The sequence below is a fragment of the Arachis ipaensis genome, chromosome B3, assembly GCF_059453495.1.
Source record: "Arachis ipaensis isolate K30076 ecotype BB chromosome B3, ASM5945349v1, whole genome shotgun sequence".
Classification (NCBI taxonomy): domain Eukaryota; kingdom Viridiplantae; phylum Streptophyta; class Magnoliopsida; order Fabales; family Fabaceae; genus Arachis; species Arachis ipaensis.
The window spans coordinates 136,832,439-136,856,650 of record NC_142438.1 but is presented as its reverse complement, the minus strand read 5'-3'; the positions used below and the strand labels follow the sequence as shown (position 1 = coordinate 136,856,650).

Genomic DNA, 24,212 nt, shown 5'->3' with positions numbered 1-24,212 from the left:
TTAAAAATTAAATTCTAAATTCTAAATTTTAATAGAATAAAAATAATATATTAACTTAAACTATTGACTAATATTAATAAAAAGTGTTCGTTCATAACCTCTCTTTAAATTATATTCACCTCTCAACTCAATGTTCCTAATATAAGACTCTGCCCTTTATCATCCAACAAAAATTCAAAATCTCTTCAACCATGAATAATAATCAAGAAATTAAAATATATCTCGCCCTTCAGAATATCATAGAGTAGAATTATCTTGAAATACAAAAAAAAAAAAAAGATGCCATACAAATATCAACCATAAAATCAAGATTTGGTTATTTTAACAATTAACTATGTTATTATATTAAAATTTTACTATGCGTATGTAATTTTTTTAATGATTAATTATCAAACCAAAATTTGATCATTTGGATAATTTTGGTTAACTTTATTAAAAAGTTAACTAAATAAAATCAAGAGTGTGTTCCTTTATTCACGAAAAAAAAATTAGATAAATTATTTGATCTGAAACAAAAATTTGTCCATAATAAAAAAGATAAATTATTTTTTATTTTTAAAAATTTCAGATAATTTAATCTCTCAATCATATTCTTCTTAAAAAAAATTCAAGACTAATTAGTTATTTTAGAAAATGGAAATGGATTCTCTCCATTTTTTTTAACACTTGAGAGAATAAAGTGTGATCTCTCACCTTTAATTCTATAAGTGGTACTAAAATTAAATAGGAGAGAGAGAGCAATAAAGGGCGAGATTCTACACTGGACATCATTCAGTTTTTTTTTTCACTGGAGATGATCCAAAATAGATTTGTCTGAAACCAAAGTATTAATTATTGAACATGTATATAAATTAGCAAAGAATAACTATATAGAATATTTTTATTTTTAGAATAATGATGAGTTGATGTTTTGAATTGGCAAAAGAAGTGAGGATGGAGAAGTGGCATGAGTTGCGACGTGGATGGATGATTTAGTCTATGTTTTGCAGTCAAAGGAGGAAGGTTGGGACATCAACTTCGGGCGAGGATCACTCTCTTCCATGTTCTCATTACTACAACTTACTCATCACACTTTCTCTCTTCCTCTATGCTGAAACCAATCTTCCATGTCCTCTGTTTCCTCTCTAGACACATGGAGTGTGTAGAAAGATATTCAACGTTTGCATGTTCTTGATTCTCATTTTTACACAAGAAAAGAACACCAAGTAACACACCAATATGTTGCAAAGAGCTGCAAGCAATGCTTATACATGGTGGTGGGCCAGCCACATCAGAACAAAGCAATCCAAATGGGTGGAACAGAACCTCCAAGGTCATTTTTATTTTCCTGCTTTCATTTCAATACTATCTTGTTATTATTATTATGTGCTACATCAGTTTGATAAGTAGGATCGGAATCAATATAACCAAATTATGCTTGATTTGTGTGCAAATAAAATGGTATATATATTATAAGGTTGAGCGGAACATGATAGGTTTTGTGTGAAGCTAAAAGATATAAGAAAAAGTGCAGATATGGAGGAAAAAGTGCAAGCTGTTCTGAAGCTGTTACAGGAAGAGGGAGACTCCTTCGGAAAGAGAGCAGAAATGTACTACAAAAGGAGACCGGAGCTGATCAACTTTGTGGAAGAATGTTTTCGTGCCTACCGATCTTTGGCTGATCGGTACGATCACTTATCAAGAGATTTGCAAAATGCCAACAACACCATAGCTGCTAACTGTCCAGATAAAGTCACATACATTGATGAAGATGAAGATGATGGTGGATCACCAAGACCCAATAAGAAGACCCCCCCTGAAGGCTTCATGCAGGGGAATATTCCAATGCCTCCAACAAAAGAGTTGAAGAATCTCTTAAAGACGGCAACAAAGAAGCTCAATCCTACTAAGAAGCCAGCCACAAAAGTTAAATTCACTCTTCCTCCTAAGAAATCTGGTTTGACCAAAGACGAGTTAATTGAGCAGGTTGACAAGCTCCAGAAACAGATTCTGGCATTACAAACTGTTAAAGAGTTTCTGAAAAGCTCTTATGATAATTCCGTTGCTAGGTACAAGGACACGGATGAGCAGATCAAGAAGCTTCAGGAGAAAGTTTCTCAGTTTCAAGATGAGCTTGGCGGCCAAGGTGTTGCTATTGAGGACGAGGAAGCTCGCCGTTTGATGGCAGAAGCTGCTCTTAAATCCTGCCAAGAGACATTGGCTCACTTGCAACAGAAACAGGCAGAATCTCAAGATGAAACCAGGGTTGAGTCCAAACGGGTAAAGGAAACCCGGGGGAAGTTAATGTCTCTGGTGAATGAGTTACATGACAATCCAGAGGATGCAAAAGATGATGCAGAAACAAAGGAGTTGGAAGAAGATGCTGATAAAATAAGTCAGCATCAACAGGAGGTGCAGTTACTACAGGAGAAGATTAAAGAACACTTTGAGGCTGGTTCTCATACAACTCTCACTGTGACAGAAATGGCAGAGAAGATTGATGAGCTGGTGAGCAAAGTGGTCAGCTTAGAATCCGCTGTTTCCTCACAGTCAGCTCTTGTAGCGAGATGGAAAGCACAAACTGATGAACTTAATGCTCTTATTAAAGTTCTTGAATGTGATAAGGAAACTATGATGAATGACAAGATTAAGTTGAATGAGCAACTGAGAGAAATGGAAGAAAAGCTGCATGGAGTACAGAATCTAAACAGAGTTGTTGAAGACCAGAATAGCAACCTTGAAACTCATTTCACGGAAGCACAATGTAACCTTGACAATCTGTCGGAGAAAGTACAGAATGTGAAGTCTGATGAGGAGGAGAAGGTTGAGGCTGAGGCTAAGAATATGACAGCACAAGAAGAGGCAACCCCGGCAGAGAGCGAATCTCCGTTAGACTCAAAGACTGCTTCGACACAAGCACTAGGAGATAGCCCAGATTGGCAGCAGTTGTTTACAAGGGGATTGGAAGGCAGAGAAAAGGTTTTGCTGACGGAGTATACCAATGCTCTTAGGAATTACAAAGAGGTGAAGAACCAGCTTGCTGAGTTAGAGAAGAAAACTCAAGATGCTCTCTTTGATTCATCTTTGCAGCTTAAAGAACTGAGGGGTGCAAATGCCATGAAAGATGAAGAGATTAGACTCCTGCGTCAGAAACTAAGTCTCCTGCAGAAAAGTCTAAAGGGAAGCGAGGCTATGAAAGATTTGCCTCCAGAGCAGACAGCAGAGATTCAAGCCATTGAGGAAATTTTACAGAGAGAACTCACCCTTTCAAGGGGTTATCCCATTGAGGAAATGTTAAATATGGAAGAGCCTGAGCCTATATCAGCCATTGAAGAGAAGTTCCGAATGAGCATTGATGAACTTCTGGAGGAGAATTTAGATTTCTGGATGAGATTCACTGCTACTATCACTGAGATACAGAGATATCAAACCCAGGTCAAAGACTTGCTGATTGAGGAAAGAAAACTTGAGGAAAAATGGAAATCTTCAGAGGGAAGTAGCAGCACAAGATACTCTTTGAGATCAGATGTACGGCCACTTTACAAACACCTTGCAGCGATCCGAATCGAAATGCAAGCGTGGATGGAAAGCATTGTAGGGCTGAAAGAAGAACTTGATCAGAGATTCAGGTCCTTGTGTGACATGCAGGAAGAAATACTAACAGCCTTGAAATCCAGTGCTGAAGATGATGAAATCACGTTCACAAGCTATCAAGCAGCCAAGTTTCAAGGCGAATTATTAAACATGAAACAAGGGAATAACAAGATTTCTGATGGACTCCAAACAGGTCTTGATATCATAACAACTCTCCAGATTGATGTTGAGAAGGTTCTTCTAAAGATGGTTGAGAAATTTGGGCTATCAACTCACAATAAAAACCAGCCAACTAAATCTTCCGAGACTTATAACCGGATTCCTCTCAAGTCATTTATCTTTGGCGGCAAACCAAAGAAACAAAATAAAAACATCTTCTCAAAAATGACCCCGGGAATGCATAAAAAACACCGTGGTTCAAAAGATAAGTAGCCATGTGTACAATTTTTGTACTGCTTCTATTTTACTTTTCGGCTCTTCTTTTATTATTCTTTGACTGGTTTCATTAGATAGCTGAGTTGAGATATTAGAGTGCCTTTTCCACTTGAAAGGAAGATATTCATTTTGTGCTTGTTTATTCTGTGCTTTATCTCTGACATTTTCAACTATTACATTTTCTGCATGTCTTTTAAACACCAAAATGCTATGTGCAATGGTACTACTTTGAAATCCTCATTGAAAGTGAAGTAAACAAATTCTCATTTTCCTAAAAAGAAAAAGTTTCCTTCACTTGAATGTTCACATATCATGGAATCAACCTTGCAGATGAATCTTTGATGTTCGTGACATATTAACACTAAACCACTTGTAAAGACTGAGCAGAAATAAGACAGAAACAGCAGATATGTGTGCCAATATTTCTGAGTCCTCCACTGGTTTGGTGCATCTTTAAAAATTGAAATCTCCAAAAAATTATTTATGCATCAGCATCATTATGTTTGTTTCTTGAGAAACTCTATTAGACTTGGCTTTTATTATTTGGTTATTCAAAGGAGGACAATGCCACAATGGATCTTGTTAGTTAGTTGATAAAGCTGAAGAAGTATGCACTATGCAGTATCAGAAGTGGAATCAATCCAGCATGTAACCTTCAGCTATGTTTGTTTGGAGGATAAAAATGGTAGAAATTTTCATAGGCGAACTGTATGTGTAATTTTAGACTAGTTGCTTGCAAGCTAAGCATTATGGATAGAGAGAGAGTGTTTGGAATTTTGGATAAACAACTTGGTTAAAATTTTTTGAAAAAAGAATTTAAAACATAAGAATCTATATTAAAAATAGTTTGTAAATAAATTATTTTGTGTTTGCTTTTTAATCACAAAAATACTTATTAAACTTGCAATGATATGACAATGATACAATAGCTTTGAGAAGAGAAGTTATTTTTTTTTAGAATAATGTTATACATCCAAGTCTTTTTGTTAACTAAGTCCAATCAAATTAGTTTAATATAACAAAAATTAGTTATAACTAATATTATTCCAAGTCTTATTATTTAATTTGGTTGAACTTGATTCATAAAAAGACTTAAATGTTTAACATTACTCTTTTTTTTAAACTTCTTCAAGAGCACTTTAAATAACTTTTTAAAGAGTTCGCAAGTTAATTTTAAAAGTTATAGTACACCAAACTAGAGTGAGACTTGTGTCATGCACACCATGTAAAGGTCTGATTTTTGTAGTACAAAAATTAGAGACTACAAAAATCGAAGGGCTCAATTTCTGTACCTCCCAAAAATTGGAGGATCCGATTTCTGTACCCTAAATTAAACCGTTCTACATTTGAGATTAATATCCCAACGATCCACTTATAAAAAATACTATTGTTAACCTAATATCAAAAATAAAAAGTGCGATGAAAAGACATTAAATCATTTGAGTATTGAAAGAAAAACTTTGCGCCACTCGTAAGAGATTATTTATTCATAAATCTCACTTATAAAGAGCTTCATATTCTACATGTTATTATAAGGCCAAAGATTGAACAAGGACTGATTTATACAAATAAGTTTATGTCAAGGACAAGAAGAAAACAAGTCCAGAACAATAACATTCGTCCCAACACTTTTAAAACTATAATAACAGCGTTAACACACTAAAACTTAGTTAATGCTCTTTCGGTTAATCAAATAAGACCTCTGATGCTATCTTGGCTCCTCTTCCCCTGGATATGTAAAGGCCAATGTGATGCATCAGCTCCTGCAACATCAAAGGGGGGAAAAGCTTTTACAGAAACGTTTTTAAGTAATAACATTAGTGTGTCACTTTCAATCTTCTAAACTTTTTGCAAGACCAAATTAATCATATTTAATGCAACTTGATTGTCGATAACCATGTATGCACTGCCAAATATTATTCACTGTCTCTGTTCCATTTCATGTAAACTAGAGAAAAAGCGTTGTTTATCCCCCTTTTTTACCCATAGGTGTATACAATAGATAGATGTCATCTATCAATTGAAAGGGCAAACTGAAATAGTATCCTTTCAGCCTTAGACGTCTATACTCTATACCCACATTTTAGGTTAGTAGACTCATTGTAATGCATTAAACTATGAAAGTAATCCAGAATTCCAGAAGCAACCTAGATTTGCATGTTTGAAGTTGTCTATATGCAACAAAGCAAGCCTGGATAAAATACCTGTGGATGGGATATAACATCCTTGTTAGTTTTGGCTACATGTAATGGAATATCATAAGTTGCACAAGCTTTGGAATACACAATCACATTCTCCAGAGGAGGAAGTAAGCCCCTGTTCCTTGCAGCTAAAGCTGAACTGACAAAATCCATCACGCATATATCCGTGCATATCCCAACAACCAAGACCTATTACATGAAAAAGCCATAGTCTCATAGATTCAGCAAAAACCTCAAGATTGATGAAAAAAAATTGTGGGTTCGAGAAATGACTCGGCAACCATGAGTGTTCGACAAGGGAAGATACTAGATAGGTTTGGTGAAGATACTATTGAGCATGAAATAATTTCCATGCGAATGAACTACATGATGTTACCAGTTTTAAAACTACTAGAAGTTCCTATAGCAACTTAAACTTAGTGAAATACGGTGGCACTTATTTTTCTGGTAGATATATCATGGCACTTGCTTGCTTACTTCTACTGTAAGAAAATTTCCAGAAAAAGGATAGAATCAAATTCAAACTCTAGGAAATACTTACTTGTTTTATCTGATTATTTTTCACCCAATCAACGAAGACATTAGAGCCATCTTTCTCAATTGAGCCAACGAATCCATCAATGCAATCTTTGCGCCTGAGTGTTGCATTTGGTTCATTTTCCAACCACAGGAGTTCTTTGCATTTGGTTCATTCAGCCAAACGAATCAGCATGTGTCTTCAACACCAAATAATAATTTGATGAGAAAAGGACAAATAGATCCTGACCTTTTATTCCGCAGACATTTTCGTCTCTGACCATTGAAAAATACTTTTAAGTCCTGACCTTCACAAAACTTGGACGGATCAGTTCCTGACGGAGGCATTTGGACGGAGGGACTGATTCGTCCAAGTTTTGTGAAAGTCAGGGGCTTAAAAGTATTTTTCAATGGTCAGGGACGAAAATGTCCGCGGGACAAAAGGTCAAGGACCTATTTGTCCTTTTCTCTAATTTTATGGATTCAAACCATAAACATGTTATGTGTACATATACACACTGTATGTGCACATAACATAACTAACCGCTTACTAGTACTAATGCGATTACTGCATTAACAACATGAGCAATAATAGCAAAGTAGCAACAAGAGAAAATCACATTATAAAACTAAACCAAACAACTAACCAGGAATCAAATTTGCTTCATGTGTTCCCGCAATACAGTGAGGAGGATAGGGAGGCTCAGGAATGTCCGGGTGATGGTTATCAAGGAAAGCCAAAATGGGCCAATTCTTCTGAGCAAAAACTTTTGAAAGCCTCACCGATGCATCCACCATCCCAGAAATCTGTTTATCCGGTTGCCTTGGGGCCTACACGACAAGATTGAAAAAAGGATTCTTTTACATACAGACAAACCCATAAGATAAAAAAACACAGCAACAACATAAGAAAATGAGACAAGAACAAAAGGCCAAGGAAAAAGACAAAAGAAAGAGTGGATCAAAATCACAAACATGTGGTGTTCCAAACTTCAAGGAAGAAGAGAGAGAAAACGAAAGTACCAAATTGCCAGATCCAACGGTGCAGAAGCCATTGACAAGGTCGACGAGCACAAGACCTGTTTTGATGTCAGAGGACAAGTGCAGAGGTTGTTGTTCGACGGGGAGCTCCTCCCTCAAGAGGTCAACCGTCTGAGAAACCATTGTTGTTTGTGTTTGGAGGCAGGGATAACTAAAAAGAATGAAGGAAACCTTGGCCTGGACTCAAATTTCTGTTCCCTCTTATTCAATATTTCAAGGAGAATAATCATTTTAATTTTTTTAAATTATTTTGTAAAGCGTAATTTTTTATTATTTAATATATATATTTGTTTCACTTAAAGAATTTAAGATAAAAAATTAGTTATAAAATAATTAATTCTTTTTAAAAGCATCCGAGTTCTCCAAATAATCCAATATAACTTAATATAGAATGCGGTGAAATCATGAATATTTGTTAGGGTTGACAATAGAGATGATAGAGTAGGGTATGAATTTTATCTTAATTTTATTTGTAAGTTAAATTTTTTTTTTTAAATTTTAGCTATATCTTATTCATAGGTTGAAAATCTATCAAACCTAATCCTACTCTCACTTTAAAGTTCTCAATCATATCTACTTGATTCTATATGTAAAAAAATTAAATTTTTTTAAATAAATATAAAATTTAATCATTCCATATTGTATACGTATTAATAAAATAGAATTGCAACGATAAAAAAAAAGATGAAGAACATATGAATTTAAAAAACTACAACATTAACTTAGGATTTCTAAATTCAGTTAGTAGTTTGTGAAATTGTCATATATAAATTTCATTTTAGGTTAATTTTATAAAAAAAAATACTAAGTTAGTAATTTAAATAATTAACTTGATAGTTATTCTAAATTTGTACAAAGAAATTATATGTTTAGTACCCACTATACCCAATCTTACATGCATACAATGATACAAATTTGCACTATACTTTATTCTATTTAAAGTAAGTCAAGTACTCTAATCGAATTGGGTCAAGTACCTCAATTGAATGAGTTAAGCTCCATTTTGGTCATGAGATTGGCGACTTGCACTGATTTAATTCTTCAGATTCCGATTGCACTAAATTAGTCACCCAAATTAAAAAAATGCACCACATTAATCCTTAACGTATTTTTCGTCACCGGAGCACTGACGCCGTTAGTGACGTAGCCGAATATTGCCACGCTGGACACACTAATGGTTAGATGACGTGACTTAAAATTTGATTTGCTCCAATTTAGTCCTTATCCCCTTTTTAAAACCTAAATTCATCCCGTGACTTCATCATCATCTTCTTCTTCTTCCCGTCTCTCTCTGGTTCTTCGTCTCTTACTTCCTTCCGAGTTTACCATCATGATTGCAAGTGGGAGCCAGAGTTCCATGCGGTCCAACACAAGGAGTTCGAGTCGAAGTAGAGTATCGGGTGTTCAACAGTGGTGTTGGTGTGGGTGCTGCCCTGTTCTTCGGTGGTCCACAACAGAGGCTAACCCTAACAAATCATTCTTTGGGTGCCCTAACTACAATATTAATGGTAAGAGGTGGTGTGGTTTGTTTTTTTGGGCTGACATTGGAGAAGAAGACCTCAGAGAAAATGTAATTTCTATTGTGGATGGTGACCAAGTTAGGATGGATTTGGCTTGGAGAATTGGGAAGATAGAGGCTGAAGTTAGAACCCAAAAAATGTACATTTTATTTTTTGCTTTGTTTATAGTATTTGTTGTTGGTTTTATGTTGGTAGTTAAAGATTGAAGATGATTTTGTGTTACTGCGTTCAATGTTAATGTGTAGTAGAAGAAAGAAAAAGTCTCCTTCTCAAATTTTCAAGTTGTTTTCTGTCATCCAATGAAATTATTTAAAAAAATTACAAAAAAAAAAATTTGAAATAACATAATTAAAGCTGGAACAAATTGTCATAATAATAATAACCACATCAATAAATTTTAACAAAATTAACAATACTCCTGCCATATTAATGACAACTCTCCCAGACAAGTAAAGAATAGTTCTAAATCCAAAATACACCCATGCTAAAGGACAGAGAGTGCCATCATTGTTATATTGTATCTAAATATATAAACAGTCTACTGTCATAAATTCAGGCCACAAAACAAAAAATATGATTCACAAAAAGATTCACAGTTTCATCCAAAATAGGCTGCACAGATCAACTACATCTTCATTTCTTCTTTCTTGGTGGCTTGAAGCCAGGTGTTGGGACAAATTTCAGGAAGTTGGCCAGTCTGAAAGATGTGGCTGAACTTGCTCCTTGTAGTGGATCTATAGTGACCGATCCTGATGCGTTAGTTCATTGTTGTTAGTGAATGGAGTCTCATCAGCAAGGGCAGTGGGTATATTAGTTTGGTTTGAGATCTTGTCTTTTAGGGGTTCATTGTCAGGTTCATCACTAACCTCTCTCAACTCATCATGGTCATCCTCAACATATACCACAATCTCATTTCCCTCAAGAATTTCTAGTGATGAAACTGCATGCTCAAAGTAAGCATAAACCAGCCCATCATTCTTTTCACCCATGAAACACATCTTTCTTAACTCATCATCACAATTTAGAACTCTTAACCCACTGACTAAACTCCTCTCTAAAACATGCCACCAACATTCTCCTAGCCTATCATATCCTAATTCTTTATAATAATTTCTCACCCAAAAAACATCTAAAGTATCTACATCAATGTCACCAATGCATGCCTTTTTATCAGGAGAATATATAGTCATCTCATTTTCATCTTTCTGAAACTTTCTCCTATGGTGGAACATAATATCTAAGTGCACATCCATTTGCATGATTCAAAAAATTTTTTCAGCACCAGTTCCACACAATGATCCCTTTAAGATAGTTTTCATCAACTACATTCATACATGACAAAGAGATATATCAAAATAAAATACAGTTATCCACCATCGGAACAGAGCATGAAGACAAATCCCAAAAAAACAGTGGTGCACAACATCGAAATAAAACCCTAGCACATAATCGACTACAAACCTTAGGGAATAACAATATACAAAGCAATAAACTATGATCAACAATCATCCACGCATTCCCTAAAATTTGAAAAAAAATAAAAATTTAATCTCTTCACTAACCTCAGTGACGGAACAGAAGTTCCTTCTAGCGGCAAAGTAGTTCCTCAGACAACTAACACTCGTGATCCAGCAGTCTCCAGGAATCCTATTGCAGTTACCCGTTCCTATTTTGGATCACTCATGGAAGAGAGACGTTTTTTCACTGCATCACTCTCATGGAGGAGTTGAAGATGAAGAGTGGAGACAAAAGAGGGATATGCAAACGTTTTGTTTTCTTTCGCATACAAACGACGTCGTTCAAAGGAGTTTTTAGCGCCAAATTAGAAACGCCACCGTTTCTTAGTGTCCAGCGTGGCAATATTCGGCCATGTCACTAACGGCGTCAGTGCTCCAGTGACAGAAAATAGGCTAAGGACTAACGTGGTGTATTTTTTTTAATTTGGGGGACTAATTTAGTGCAATCGAAATTTGAAGGACTAAATCAATGCAAGTCGCCAATCTCAAAAATCAAAATGGGACTTAACTCCAATTGAATTGGGTCGAATTAAATACTTACAGGTAGAGTACATGTTGTCATTTGAGTTTTCACCCCGCTATATTTCCTATTCTAAAATATTGACAAAATGCAACAAATTTTCGGTCCTTTTGTGTAGTTTTATTATTTAAAAGAATTCACAGCAACAAAAATACAAAATACATTGTAAATTTGATTTAAATTTTATAATTTTTTACGTAAATTTTTTTAATTAATAAAAAGCGTGGGTTCAATCAAGTAATACTCATACCCTCAATCGTCAATTCCCAATTCACAATCTTGACCCTCCACCATGTGTTGCGGGCAGCAGCGATCCTTATCCAGAGACATCTTCAGCGCACCGCCGTCACGCCGTTCCGGCGGCCACAACGGATCGGCGGCGGTGGACGATCTGCGGGATCGGCTGGCGGAGACGGAAGCTCGTCTTGCCCGTGCCAGGGCTCGGGAAGCGGAGCTGAGCCGCCAGCTGGAGCAGATGAAGCGCTTCGTCTCCGTCATGGAGATACTCGAAAACTACCTCAGGCGACGCTTCCGTGAGCAGCAGCAACACGTCGAGCGCCTCTTCTCTCCTTCACCTTCCGCTTCCGCATTCTAGAACAAAAACCCTAAGATCAAGATGTCTATATCCTATTACAAAATTGTGTTCCTTTCTTCAATTCGTAATCGAAAAAGAAAAATTGTTGTACAATGCTTGTTGCAATCTTCATCGTGTTGATAATCCAGATCTCAGGGTGTTTCATGTATTGGCAATCTCTTCGTTTCCTTAGTTTTAGATTGTATTGAATTTCGTAATTTGAAAGTTAGCAATTTGGCGAATTTCAGTCCGAAATTGAAACTAAATTGTAATTGCTGTGTTAGAATTTGAGTTGGAGTTGGATCACTAGAAGAAAGATATCAACGGGATTTGGTGGTGTGTCACTTTGTCTTCTTGTTTCTGGTTGTGCTATTTTAGCAGAGTAAGAATTCTGCAATTGGTCATGACTAATTTTTTTGTTTCTTGTTACACTAGGTCAGCAGCGGAATTGATGAAAAGTTAGCTAGCTTAATTAGGAAATGACCTTGATGATTCAACCCTGTGCTGCAGCCTGCATCTTAGTTAGTAAAACAACCCAACTATAGTTCAATCCTTTTAACTATCTGTCAAGTGGCTTGTGTGTTACACAAGTAGTCATATAGGAAGGAGAAGAATGATATCCATATGACCATATACAGTTTCTGACCCCTTTGGTTGGAAACATTGTTCTTATTTTGTATTGCTTTCTCGTTTTCAAATGTTTATCTTGTCATTTTGAGTACCTGAAAGCTTTTTGGTCTAATCTGATGGGCGTATATATCATTCCTTTTGCATCTTTTACAAACTTAAGTTGAACCATCTCTAGCAAATTAGCTTGTTTGTTTGGATCTTTTAACGCTTGTTTTATGTTAAGTTTGTTTAAGCATAAAGCATTTTTACGAGATAGTCATTATTAGAGAGTCTAAAAAATTTTGGATAGAGTGAAAACACTGATTTGTCAATCTACCAGGAATTAGGTGTTGACAAAAGTATCATCAGCAGGGAATTTATTGTCATAAGTGCTGGATCCTAACATGGCAACCTACAACGTGCAGATGTTTCTGGCGCAGGTGGTTTTGTGCGGGACATGAATTTACAAATGTCATATCATTATGGCATTTATAACCATCGTGCACTTAAAATCATGAAGACAAATTACCCTACTTCTGCCTACCATGTTTCCAGTATTCAATTATTCATAGCTCTCCAATCGTTTTATCCTTTCGGCGCTTGCTTTTCTTGGGCAGGGATGATAATCAAAGCTGCAGCACCACACCGTATAGTTGATGTATATAACCACCACTCGAGGATGTATTTAACATAACCATTCAAAAGGTAATATTAACAGAGTGATACTACAAGTTAGTTTCATGCTTGATGCAATATATTCACTATAATTTTTCTTTTCTTTATTTTATTTTGAAAGCTAAGCCCGAAAAAATAAAAGAAAAAGGTTCTCTTGTGGAAATCAGAACCCTTGGCCTTGAGTACCGGATTCTCATTCTAATTACATACTAATATACATTGCTTTAACGTAACGATTAAAGTATAACAAGAAAAAAAGAAAAAAACTTTTCCTCCATTAATCATAACTTAACAATAAACTCATACTATCAATTACCAATAATAATAAATGAAGGCTAAAGTTTCACATGCAGTTGGCTGATTCTTAAAGTTGTAGACTTAAACAAACACTTTTGCAGTATTTCAAACGAAAAAGGAAAGTATGCTCTTTTCTTCTTCTTTTGGATGAGCACTTTACAGAGACAAACTTATCTCTGAAGCTCAAAGTCTTAAAAATGTAACAATTTATGTCCAAATTATACACTTTCTTATTGGTCCACTTGACCATTCTAATCCATCACTAAAAATATTAACTAATGTGATTTTGACACAGCAATGCTACCATATTCTTTTACCATCAATGCTACCACCACTAAGTTCTATATTTTCCCATCATACAATCATCATCGTTGTCATGCACTGCACACACCTCAATTAAACTACTCCACTTCTTCCACTCGGTGATGAGTCTCCCTGAGATCCTGCAGAGAATTATTATAAAAGAATAAGAATATGAAACTTCAATCTAAAGTAAAGACTCACACATAGCTCCTCCAAAAAGCAGCCAAAGAGAAATGTCTACGAGAGAACAAGATTTAAAATAATAAAATAGAGACAAAGTGAAGAGCTTTGGTGGCTTCTTCCATTTGAGGATTCTTGTGCAGTTGTGGTAGCTGGTTCCTCTGTCAACATCAATACTTGACTGTATCATAGAATTTATCGGTAAGTTTAATGTCACGCTTGACGGTTACTGAATGCAACTTGCGAGCTGCAATGAGTTTAATTTAAGATAAAATATGTTTTCATGTCTCAATAGTCAGATTGTTCATTCTGCATCCTTCAACACTAACCGTACATCTATTCCACAAAAATTACATCATAGTACTCTCTTTCTTCTTGTCTCATTCATCACCATTTAGGCATTTACTCATCTCACTGTACCTTTGCTTCTACTCTCACTGTATGGAGTTTGTTCACTTGCTGTGATGTGATGCCTATTGTTCCTGTTCATTAAAAAGCTTCAAACTTTGTTCCTTGTAGTATATTGGGTTGAATTTGTTTGCATTGTCTAGGGGAAGTTTTGAGGTAGATAAGAAAAAAAGGTTTCAATGGAAACTGAGTCAAGCTCAGAATTCTTCGGCAGGGGAAAGATTATGAAGGGTGGGAATGGCAAGAGGAATGGTCCAAGTAGCGGCATCAAAGTTGAGCCCTTTGTGCCAAGAAGTGAGCACAATCCAAAGGAGTTAAGATCATGGGCAAAGAGAACTGGCTTTGTATCTGTATCTGATTACTCAGGGGAAGCTGGGACTAGTGCCAGTGAAAAATTTGATAGTGTTGGATTTGATGTGGAGAATGGTGTTGTTGATGATCATAAAGGAGAAGGGTCCTCTCCCAAGATTGAGATTGATCCGGTTCTTGGGCTGGCAAGGCCTGTTAGGGACAGTGATGAGATTGAACCAGATTCTGGTTCGAATTCAATGCATGGAGCCATGAAGAGTGACAAGGGGAGAGTTCTGAGGCCAAAGGATGCTAATGGATGGGATGGAACTTTGAGGAGCCAAAATAGGAAGAGGAGAAATGGGGATGAGCCTGTTTTGGCTTCGGTTTCAGCTGCTGCTGTTGATGATGGGAAGAAAGTTGAGTTAAGAGGGGATGGTGATGCTAATGCTAATGCTAATGGGATGGTGAATATGAATTGGGATAGAAATGGCCATGGAGCCTCTTCGGTTGCTCTGGTGGCGGATCAAAAGGAGGAGGAGGATGGTGTAGCTGATGGAGATGTTAAGGTTAATTTGTATCCTGAGGGTGAGGAACATTCCGTTCTAGGGTGGCAGGAACCATCAGAGTTGAAGTATGGTGTCACAGAAAACCCGGGTCTAGGTCAGTTTAAATTCATCATTCTATTTGTCATTGCTTGCCTCTTATAAGCATTATAGTCAGGATACCAATTTTGGATTCTGAAAATACTGTGGTTTTGTTTAACTTGAATTTTGGTGGAAAATTTCATGATGAATCTTTATGCCTAAGTAATATTTCAATGTATTCTGTTCCTATCAGTTTCATATATGAAAATGTTTGAACATAACACTATTACACTATAGTTTAGGCATGTAATTACTAATATGTTGCAAGGTTAATTAGCTAAAAAATCAGTACTTCGTTATATGACTTACATCTTTGCCTCTTTAATTGCAGTATCTCTTATATATTACACCCTGCAGCACTACTTATCATTGGCTGGCTCACTAGTATTAATCCCATTAATCATGGTACCAACAATGGGTGGATCAGATGTAAGCATCTGCTGTTATATCTAATGATTATTATGCACAAGGAATAATATTTAATTTTCATTGTTCTTACACAAATGATGACAGAAGGATACTGCTAATGTGATTTCTACGGTGCTGTTTCTTTCTGGCATCACAACAATTTTGCATTCCTACTTTGGTACCAGATTGCCTCTCGTTCAAGGGAGCTCATTTGTGTATCTGGCACCAGCATTAGTTATCATGAATGCTGAAGAGTTTCGAAGTCTTACAGAACATGTGAGTTTACTGACAAACAGGAAACTTTGATTCATCATTCTTAAGATCTTTCAGGCTTTACAGTTACATCAAATAATATAAATCATGCTAAGCTATTTACAATTGCGTTGTAAAATATTGCTACTTTTTGAGCCAACAGAACCTTTTCCGTTGCACTGCTTTGTCCTTTGATGCATCTACCTATCTATCTTATCTATACAAAGGTTGATACCCATGTTTTCTTGCAATTAGAGAATGACATCTCTTATAGTTATTCTATTTTGCCAAGCTATAATTTTTGTAGAATTTTAAATTTATTTTCTTTATTATCTTTCCTCATCTAATGACATTTACTAGCATTATCTCTTAGTTAATAATGAATTTAATACTATTGTCAGATTATTTTCTAAGAAAATAACTGTCATATTATTTATTTGTTATTAACTAATTCTATTTATTAAAATATTACTCTATTCTTATATATTTTGCATTATAGATCAAATAATCTATATATTATATTTTCATTATAAATTTTTGAATTTTCAAGATAAAATTATAAGTTGTGAAGTTAATTGATATTCAATGATATTAGGAGGAATTGTTACAAAAATACTATAATTTATCAAAACCAAATAGAAAAAAGATTGACTTTTTTTTATACTTTATCAAAAATTATACTTAAACAAGTACTCTATATATATATATATATAATAGATTGGTAGAATTAGGTTTTATTATACTACAAAATTTATTATAATACAATTCTTTTTTTTAAGAGTTAAAAATACTACAAACAAATACTTCAATATATATAAAGTATAGATTGATCGAATTATTTTTTATTATATTATTAAGTGTAGTATAATATAAAATTTATTATATTTGTTTTAAGAGCTATATAGATTGTTTTATAACTAATTATAAAACTCAAAATTCCTCTATTATCATTTTAATCATCTAAAAAATTAGTATTAATTTCGCATATTGTACGGGACTAAATCTAGTTATTATAATTCTGTTTGTTTGTGGATAAATGCAGAAATTTAGGCACATAATGAGGGAACTCCAAGGAGCTATAATTGTTGGTTCAATATTCCAATTCATCCTGGGGTTTAGTGGTTTAATGTCTATTCTTCTCAGGTAACAAGAAGCTGCATATGATCCTCCTTTATGTTTATGTTGAACTGAGTGAATTTTACTTTGTTATTTTGCTAATCTGCTACCTTATTAAATATGAGGACATTAAAGTATAATAACAATGTTTCAGTTTTCTAAAAAACTTACAAAAGTTTTGTTATAGGATAATCAATCCCATTGTGGTGGCTCCAACTGTTGCTGCTGTAGGTTTAGCGTTCTTCAGCTATGGTTTTCCAGAAGCTGGCACTTGCTTGGAAATTAGCATTCCACAGATAGCATTGGTTATAATGTTCTCACTGGTGAGTCTATAAGCCATGGATTATTTATTTATTTATTATTAAATTATGTCAATAGTTTTCCTACACTCACACCATTGTTCCTTTGTTTCCTTAATTGAAGCATCTTCGAGGAATATCTATCTTTGGACACCACATATTTCGAATTTATGCTGTAAGTATACTAAATTTCCATAATTAAATGTATATAATAAATTCTGGTGTTTAACATACTTTTTAATATTTACAGGTTCCCCTGAGTGTTACAATAATTTGGATATATGCATCATTTTTAACCGCTGGGGGAGCATACAACTACAAAGGGTGCAATCCCAACATTCCAAGCTCAAACAGTCTGAATGATTCATGCAGAAAGCATGCAGATACTATGAAGCATTGCAGGACGGATATATCAAATGCATTGTCAACTTCTGCATGGCTCAGAATCCCCTACCCTCTACAATGGGGCCTTCCTGTTTTCCATCTTAGGACTTGCATAATCATGGCCATAGTGTCACTTGTTGCTTCTGTTGATTCAGTAAGTACATTACTCAATACTTGCAGAAATGAGATTATCATGAGTGTACTAAAAGTCTAAAACCCACAGATGAAACTGCAAGTGTAAAGTATCAATTATTATTTTTGCAGGTTGGGACTTATCACATGTTATCTGTGAGAGCTAATTTGAAGCCTCCAAGTTCAGGAATTGTGAGTAGAGGAATAGCATTGGAGGGCTTGTGTAGTATATTGGCTGGTCTTTGGGGTTCAGGTACTGGCTCAACAACTCTCACAGAAAATGTGCACACAATTGAAACCACTAAGGTGGCGAGTAGGAGGGTAGTTGAACTTGGAGCAGCATTCCTGATCCTCTTCTCATTTATGGGTAAAGCATCAAGATTTAGTGAAAAAGAACAAATGTATCAAGATTCAAAATTATTATAGGATGTCAATTTCTATAGTCTTGTACAATTTTCAATAGAAAAAATATTTAGTGGCCTAATCTATTCCATTTACTTTTGTAGGAAAAGTAGGTGCCCTTCTTGCTTCCATTCCACAGGCTTTGGCTGCTTCTGTACTGTGTTTTATGTGGGCTCTTGTTGCAGCATTGGGTCTGTCAAACTTACAGTATGGTCAGTCAGGAAGCTTTAGGAACATGGCAATAGTTGGCATTTCATTGTTCCTTGGTCTGTCCATCCCTTACTATTTTCAGCAATATCAGCCTCAAGCCACTCTCATACTTCCCGGTTATCTAGTCCCTTATGGTGCTGCATCTGATGGACCATTTCATTCAGGCATCAAACAAGTAAGCACTTCTCCAAAACAACATATGAGTAAGAATGCACTTTCTTTACTTGTAAGTATGAATATATATGAGCTAATCACTTTAGGTGTTTAAAATGTTTCAGCTTGATTTTGCAATCAATGCTCTAATGTCATTAAACATGGTGATCACACTGTTAGTGGCATTCACTCTGGACAACACAGTCCCAGGAAGTGCACAAGAAAGAGGGGTGTACACATGGTCACAAACACAAGACATTGCCACTGATCCCTCACTCAAATCTGCATATTCTCTGCCAAAGAAAGTTGCTCGGTGCTTGTGTTGGGCTAAATGTTTAGGAGGAATCTGAATACTAGTTTTTTTCTGATTCATCTGTCTATTAGGTTTTGTGGGAGAAAAACTGAAACAGTAGGTCATGGCTTGGCACATAGAAGATATTGCAGTTCATGGAGAATAAAGATATGACACACATGGATTTAGCTACATTTCACTAGATAGGAACTGGCTTAACTCTAATTTTGAATGTAAAATCACACAGATACTTTCAAATACATATAGGTCAAATTGTTAGGTGGATATAACAAAAGAAGAAATTCATTGTACTTGTACATTTATAACTTTTTTTTTGGGACAAATTAATAATTCAATTTTGTAATTTCAGGTGCTTAATGTTGTAAGGCTATAGTAGTAAGGTTTTTGCTTAGTACCATAAAATGACTTTAAAGAAATACATTAGATTTTTCTTTAGAAGACCATACCATTTATGCACTCATGAGTAAATTCACAAGAAAGTTTATTGCACCTATGTCTATCAATGAAATTGAAGCTTCTAAAGGCTCTAAATCTTGAATAAGTCCCACTAATCAATTCTTGTCCAAGCTATACTATCATGCTTTCTTCTAATCTCATTGAGTTCCTCCATGACCCTTGCAATGCTCATGTCTTCATTGGACATGCTCCTCTTTGCTAAGTCCTCAACTTCCTTTGCTACATCCAATGGCCATTTCCCACCACTTCCATCCAAAATATCCTCCCTAACCATACCCAGAAAATTTCTTTTTCCGGTCAAAAGTTGCATCAACAAAACCCCTACCGCCTTTACATCAGACCCAACATTGCATTCTTCACCACATCCATGAAGCCCAAAGCCTGTGATCTTTGCAACAAGGTTGTGGTCTAGGAGGATATTGGATGGGTCAATGCGACAATGAATAATGGGCCTGGGCTGAGATTCATGGAGAAAGCCCAGGCCCGAGCAAACTTCGATCGCGATCCTTATCCGATCATGCCACCATAAGGACCATTTTCTTACCCTGCAATGTAGAATGTCTCCCAAGCTCCCACTGTCCATGTATTCTAGAATTATGCATTTGGGCTCGGAGCAGAAGCCTAGCATATCAACTAGATGTGGGTGCCGAATACTGCCAAGAATCTTCACCTGAAAATGTTCAAATTTTCAGGTTCATTGAAACAAAATGCCAAAGGAAAGGAATTAAATTTCCAGATCCCAAGCCCATGTTGAATTAATTTATGAACTTTTTTCTCTTTGGTTTAAGATATAAGTTTTTATTAGTGACTTGAAAGAGAGATATTTTTGGCACCTTGCTTCAATCACATGCTGTAAAATGGTATCAAAGACTTGCAATGCAAGAAATGAAAGGAGAAGAAACAGCAACAGAATATTGCAGAGAAGATAGAGCAAGAGAGAAATCTATTTTCTTGGCATTGGTAGTAGCAGTTAGAAATTGTGGTGAAAACCTCTAAATAACTAATGCAAGTGACTTCAAATACTGCCAGCTGGAGCCAGTACCTAACTAACTGATTTCTCAATTGGGTTGAACTAAAACTAAATTTACATTTCATTTCAAAGCCTTCATATTATGCTACCTTAGCTAAGAAATAATGTAGTTGGGAGAATGCAGGAAGAGAATTGAGCATCTTGATTGCAACTGTATAACCATTGATCCTTCCTTTATACACATTACTCCATCCTCCAACGCTACCTTTCATCCTCAACTCATCCCAAAAGCTGTGTGTGGCCACCACGATCTCCTCCTCTCTGTACTCCCTGAAAACACAACAACCATTATTATTCACTGCCTCTGCCACCACCCTCCTTGATCTCCCCATTATTCTTTGTTTCCTCAACTCTTCAATCTCCCCAAGAATCTGTGTTTTCACTTCTATTACCTTTCTTTGTTGTCTTTCGGTTTCTGACACTTGTATTACCATTTTCTTAGTCTCTTCAACTTCAACACTTATTTCATCTACTTCTTCCTTTTTTCTCTCCAGTTCCTTCTTTAGTTCTTCCCTTGCAGCAACCTCTTCCTTGATTCGATTCTCAAGCTCTTCTTCCTGATGAGAATTGAAATAATTTTGAATATCAGGTGCTACAAAGTACAAAACTGATAGAACATATATAACATACCCGACGGTTGCAGAACCAAATAGCCCATTCAGCCTTTTCATGTCTTTCTATATTCTGCTTGGCTTCCTTTCTCTTTGTCTGGATCCTATTGTATGCTTCATTCAGTTCCTCTCTGAGGCTCTCATATTGAGAAGGTGGAAAATCTGAGTTGTGGTTTTCTTCCTCCAAATTCAAAGACAGCAATTCCTGATAATAATTTTCAATCTCTCGGAGATAAAATTCCCAGAGGTTTTGGTTAATAAGAGGGAACACGGAGGATGAAGAAGAACTTGTAGGATCGGAATCAATGCTTCTACTGTTACTGAATATTAGTCTTTCTAGGCACCATTTGGCAATTGACTTATTGTTGTTATCTTTCATTCTTGCAACTGTGACACCATTATCATCCTCCATTACTGTCTCATCATTATCCTTCTCTCGGAGGAACACTTGTATCCCTTCACACACAAAGAACAGTTCACAGAACCCAGGCTTCTGCTTATGAACATACAACATTGCGTTCATCGCATCTTTTTGTTTCCTAAATCATACATAGCAAAAAGTAAATAATATTAATTAAGTTTTCAATATTTGAATGAACAAGAAGCTAAGGCCGGAGAATACGTACAATGAAGCCTTCATGAATGAGAATGCCATGACCAATTTGGTAATTCCAAGACCATAAATTAAGTCTATTGTGCGCTTTTGAACAGGTTCATCAAATTGCTCTATGTCAAGTATTTCAGCTGGTACCTGAAAATATGCTTCAATATAATATAATATAATTCCGTCATTTTATTTCATTTACAATTTGAATTTAATTTCCTCACATTGTCACAGAAGGATATATACTTGGAAAGCATCTTGTCGATTTTGTCTTCCTCGCCTTTCCGGATTCTCTCCATTTTAACATCACAAGCAATGCCTTCTGGGAAATTCCCAACTGAAATAAGATCACAAAACAATAAGCTATAAGCGAAAACTCAATTGAACTCCACTTCAATATAATGTTAATTATTAAAGCCATTTTGTATTTTTTATTATATTTATTTTGATTAAAGTAATTTTAAAATGTAATTTTTATAGATATAATCATCGAGAACTTCAAGAAACTATCTTTAAAACGCAAATTTCAATATGCTCTGTTTTTAGAAAGTAAAATGTTGATTAAACTGATGATACAGAAATGTGTGAGGATCAGAACTTACGTAGTGTTGAAAGATGGTTGCAAGTGTTATTGTATTTGACATGCAGAATGATTATGGAAATTGGGTGAGAGTGCCATTTACTGAGAGTCCAAGCCAAAGTGTGAATTCCTTCAAGCACATTATTCCCAAGGGCGACATAGATTTTCTCTCTCTCTGCTCTACCATTCATATTTACCTGCTTTGGCGTGAGGAAAAGAAATTGAAGTTTGGGTTTGGAGAGTTCTTATCATTCCCAAGATATGACACTTGCTTCGTCGCTTTAATTTCCACGTTTGTCAAATTAACAAGCCATCTGCTGCATTTGGACGGCAATTTCCACGCCTCTAATTAACAAGAAACCAATTTTTGTCTTATGTACTTACTATATATAGTTATTATCAATGATAGTGTTCATTCGCGTATCTTAAACTACTATATATGCTGTTTATAAAATAAAATACTTTAAAAGATAAACAATACATTCATTATTAAATTTTTATTATAAATTTATGATAATCACAAATAAAACTTAGCTTAAGTATTGACAAATGCAGAAAGAAAAAACAACAGCTCAACATACAGCTAGGTTGTAATTCTAATATGATATATTTTCTTTCAAAAAAAGCTTTAGAAATGATTGATTCCACATATATACTATCGATCAATGATCGTCGTCTAACAATTCCAGTGTCTTTTTCGGCTTCTTCTATGTTACATTCCACTGCGATTATTATTTTTCGACCTCTATGCATTTGTCATGGACTCATGGATGGGCGCCAGCAAGTAAGACGAAAATCATTTTCCCCATCAATTTTATATGAAAAATGATGTTTACTTTTCTTTTTATAAAAATATGTTTCCATTTGTTTATTTTTTATTAGTCACTTTTAATATAAAAATAAAATAAAAATATAAAAAAATTTACACAAAAGTACTACATATATATATTATTTCTCATTTTATATACTTGAAACCATACATGTCTTTTATTTTTATTAAGTCTTAATTAAAAGATAAACTAATTGTATTTTTTTATTATATATATGGATTTAGTTAAGGATTAATCTATACATACAAGTGATTCTCTTATACAAGTCTTACAAGTCTTCTAATTGATATTACGCTCAAACGCGCCTCTAACAGATTTTTAATTTTTGAAAGGATTCTGTTTCCTTTTTTGAATTTCTTGCATTCTCTTTCTCCTTCTTCATTTACGTGCTTTTCTCTCTGTTCTCTTTTTTCGTTATTCTCGATTTCCATTGTTTTTTGACATCAAACTCTGAAATCGTTTTTGAAGTGTTTCTCCTTGTTCTTCTTTTGATTTTGCAACATTATGTATTTTTTTTCTTTTTTATTTGATTTTTTCCTCCAAAAAAGAATTATGAGAATATGAAATAAGAAAATGAAGAAGAAGCAGCAGAAGATGAGAAGGAGAAAGAGGAAGAGTTCTGAATTATGCATAAGGTGTACTTCAACGAATTTTAGGTATATTTCTGTAATCTTTTTTGTGTATTTCTGTAATCGTTTGGGTGTATTTCTGAAGTTCCATTATATTCAAAACGATTTCACAGCTTGATTTCAGAAACCATGAAAATCGAAAAAAAACGAAGCAAGAATACCAGCGATAAACGCAGGTAAAACAACGAATGAAAATGCGAAGAGAGAACGCATGAAGGAGATCGAACAAATTTGACAAGAAACTCGTTTTCATAGAGGAAGAAGAAGAAGAGTCGTTCATAATGTATGGTGAATAGCGCGCTTTGGAAAGAGGAAATGATTGAATAACGTGCGTGTATTTACTCTTGAATGTGGGAGTGTAATGCGTGTGTGTTTTGTTGGGCTTGTGCCAACTTGCAAGACTTGTAACTTGTAAGCCAAAAAGGCTTGTATGTGTAACTGCTCTTTAGTTAATATGTGTTTTTAGAACACATAATAAATTTATTATTAGTAAAAAATT

At 35.1% G+C, this 24,212-nt stretch overlaps 5 protein-coding genes across 7 annotated transcripts; 3 read left to right on the top strand and 2 right to left on the bottom strand.

Annotated features, from left to right (window-relative positions):
* Positions 1-1,159: 1,159 nt before the first annotated feature.
* LOC107633799 (protein NETWORKED 2D-like) lies at positions 1,160-4,214 on the top strand. The gene is made up of 2 exons (XM_016337400.3): positions 1,160-1,312; positions 1,514-4,214. Exons 1-2 carry the CDS (start codon positions 1,219-1,221, stop codon positions 4,003-4,005), a joined length of 2,586 nt encoding a protein of 861 aa, XP_016192886.2. The 5' UTR covers positions 1,160-1,218; the 3' UTR covers positions 4,006-4,214.
* A 1,253-nt stretch (positions 4,215-5,467) lies between these two features.
* On the bottom strand, positions 5,468-7,955 carry LOC107631367 (nicotinamidase 1). The gene is made up of 5 exons (XM_088507199.1): positions 7,749-7,955; positions 7,373-7,556; positions 6,751-6,884; positions 6,213-6,398; positions 5,468-5,771 (listed from the first exon to the last, which is right to left on the bottom strand). Exons 1-5 carry the CDS (start codon positions 7,887-7,889, stop codon positions 5,694-5,696), a joined length of 723 nt encoding a protein of 240 aa, XP_088363325.1. The 5' UTR covers positions 7,890-7,955; the 3' UTR covers positions 5,468-5,693.
* A 3,604-nt stretch (positions 7,956-11,559) lies between these two features.
* Positions 11,560-12,122, top strand: LOC107631368 (protein SKIP34). Its single transcript, XM_016334797.3, has one exon. It carries the CDS (start codon positions 11,616-11,618, stop codon positions 11,916-11,918), a length of 303 nt encoding a protein of 100 aa, XP_016190283.1. The 5' UTR covers positions 11,560-11,615; the 3' UTR covers positions 11,919-12,122.
* A 1,749-nt stretch (positions 12,123-13,871) lies between these two features.
* On the top strand, positions 13,872-19,316 carry LOC107631369 (nucleobase-ascorbate transporter 11). Of its 2 annotated transcripts, none has more exons than XM_088508976.1 (11): positions 13,872-14,162; positions 14,571-15,320; positions 15,636-15,733; positions 15,818-15,988; positions 17,007-17,107; positions 17,268-17,403; positions 17,504-17,554; positions 17,630-17,917; positions 18,028-18,262; positions 18,402-18,682; positions 18,786-19,316. In XM_088508976.1, exons 2-11 carry the CDS (start codon positions 14,594-14,596, stop codon positions 19,008-19,010), a joined length of 2,313 nt encoding a protein of 770 aa, XP_088365102.1. In that variant the 5' UTR covers positions 13,872-14,162; positions 14,571-14,593; the 3' UTR covers positions 19,011-19,316. The 2 variants fall into 2 exon arrangements, with proteins under 2 accessions (XP_088365102.1, XP_016190284.1); XM_016334798.3 differs by having other exon boundaries at positions 14,036-14,162; positions 14,513-15,320.
* Positions 19,317-19,477: 161 nt separating this feature from the next.
* LOC107633800 (putative U-box domain-containing protein 50) lies at positions 19,478-22,568 on the bottom strand. 2 transcript variants are annotated; one of them, XM_016337402.3, is made up of 6 exons: positions 22,277-22,568; positions 21,899-22,011; positions 21,697-21,821; positions 21,090-21,609; positions 20,549-21,016; positions 19,478-20,099 (listed from the first exon to the last, which is right to left on the bottom strand). In XM_016337402.3, exons 1-6 carry the CDS (start codon positions 22,443-22,445, stop codon positions 19,521-19,523), a joined length of 1,974 nt encoding a protein of 657 aa, XP_016192888.1. In that variant the 5' UTR covers positions 22,446-22,568; the 3' UTR covers positions 19,478-19,520. The 2 variants fall into 2 exon arrangements, with proteins under 2 accessions (XP_016192888.1, XP_088365855.1); XM_088509729.1 differs by having other exon boundaries at positions 21,921-22,011; positions 22,277-22,293.
* Positions 22,569-24,212: the final 1,644 nt, after the last annotated feature.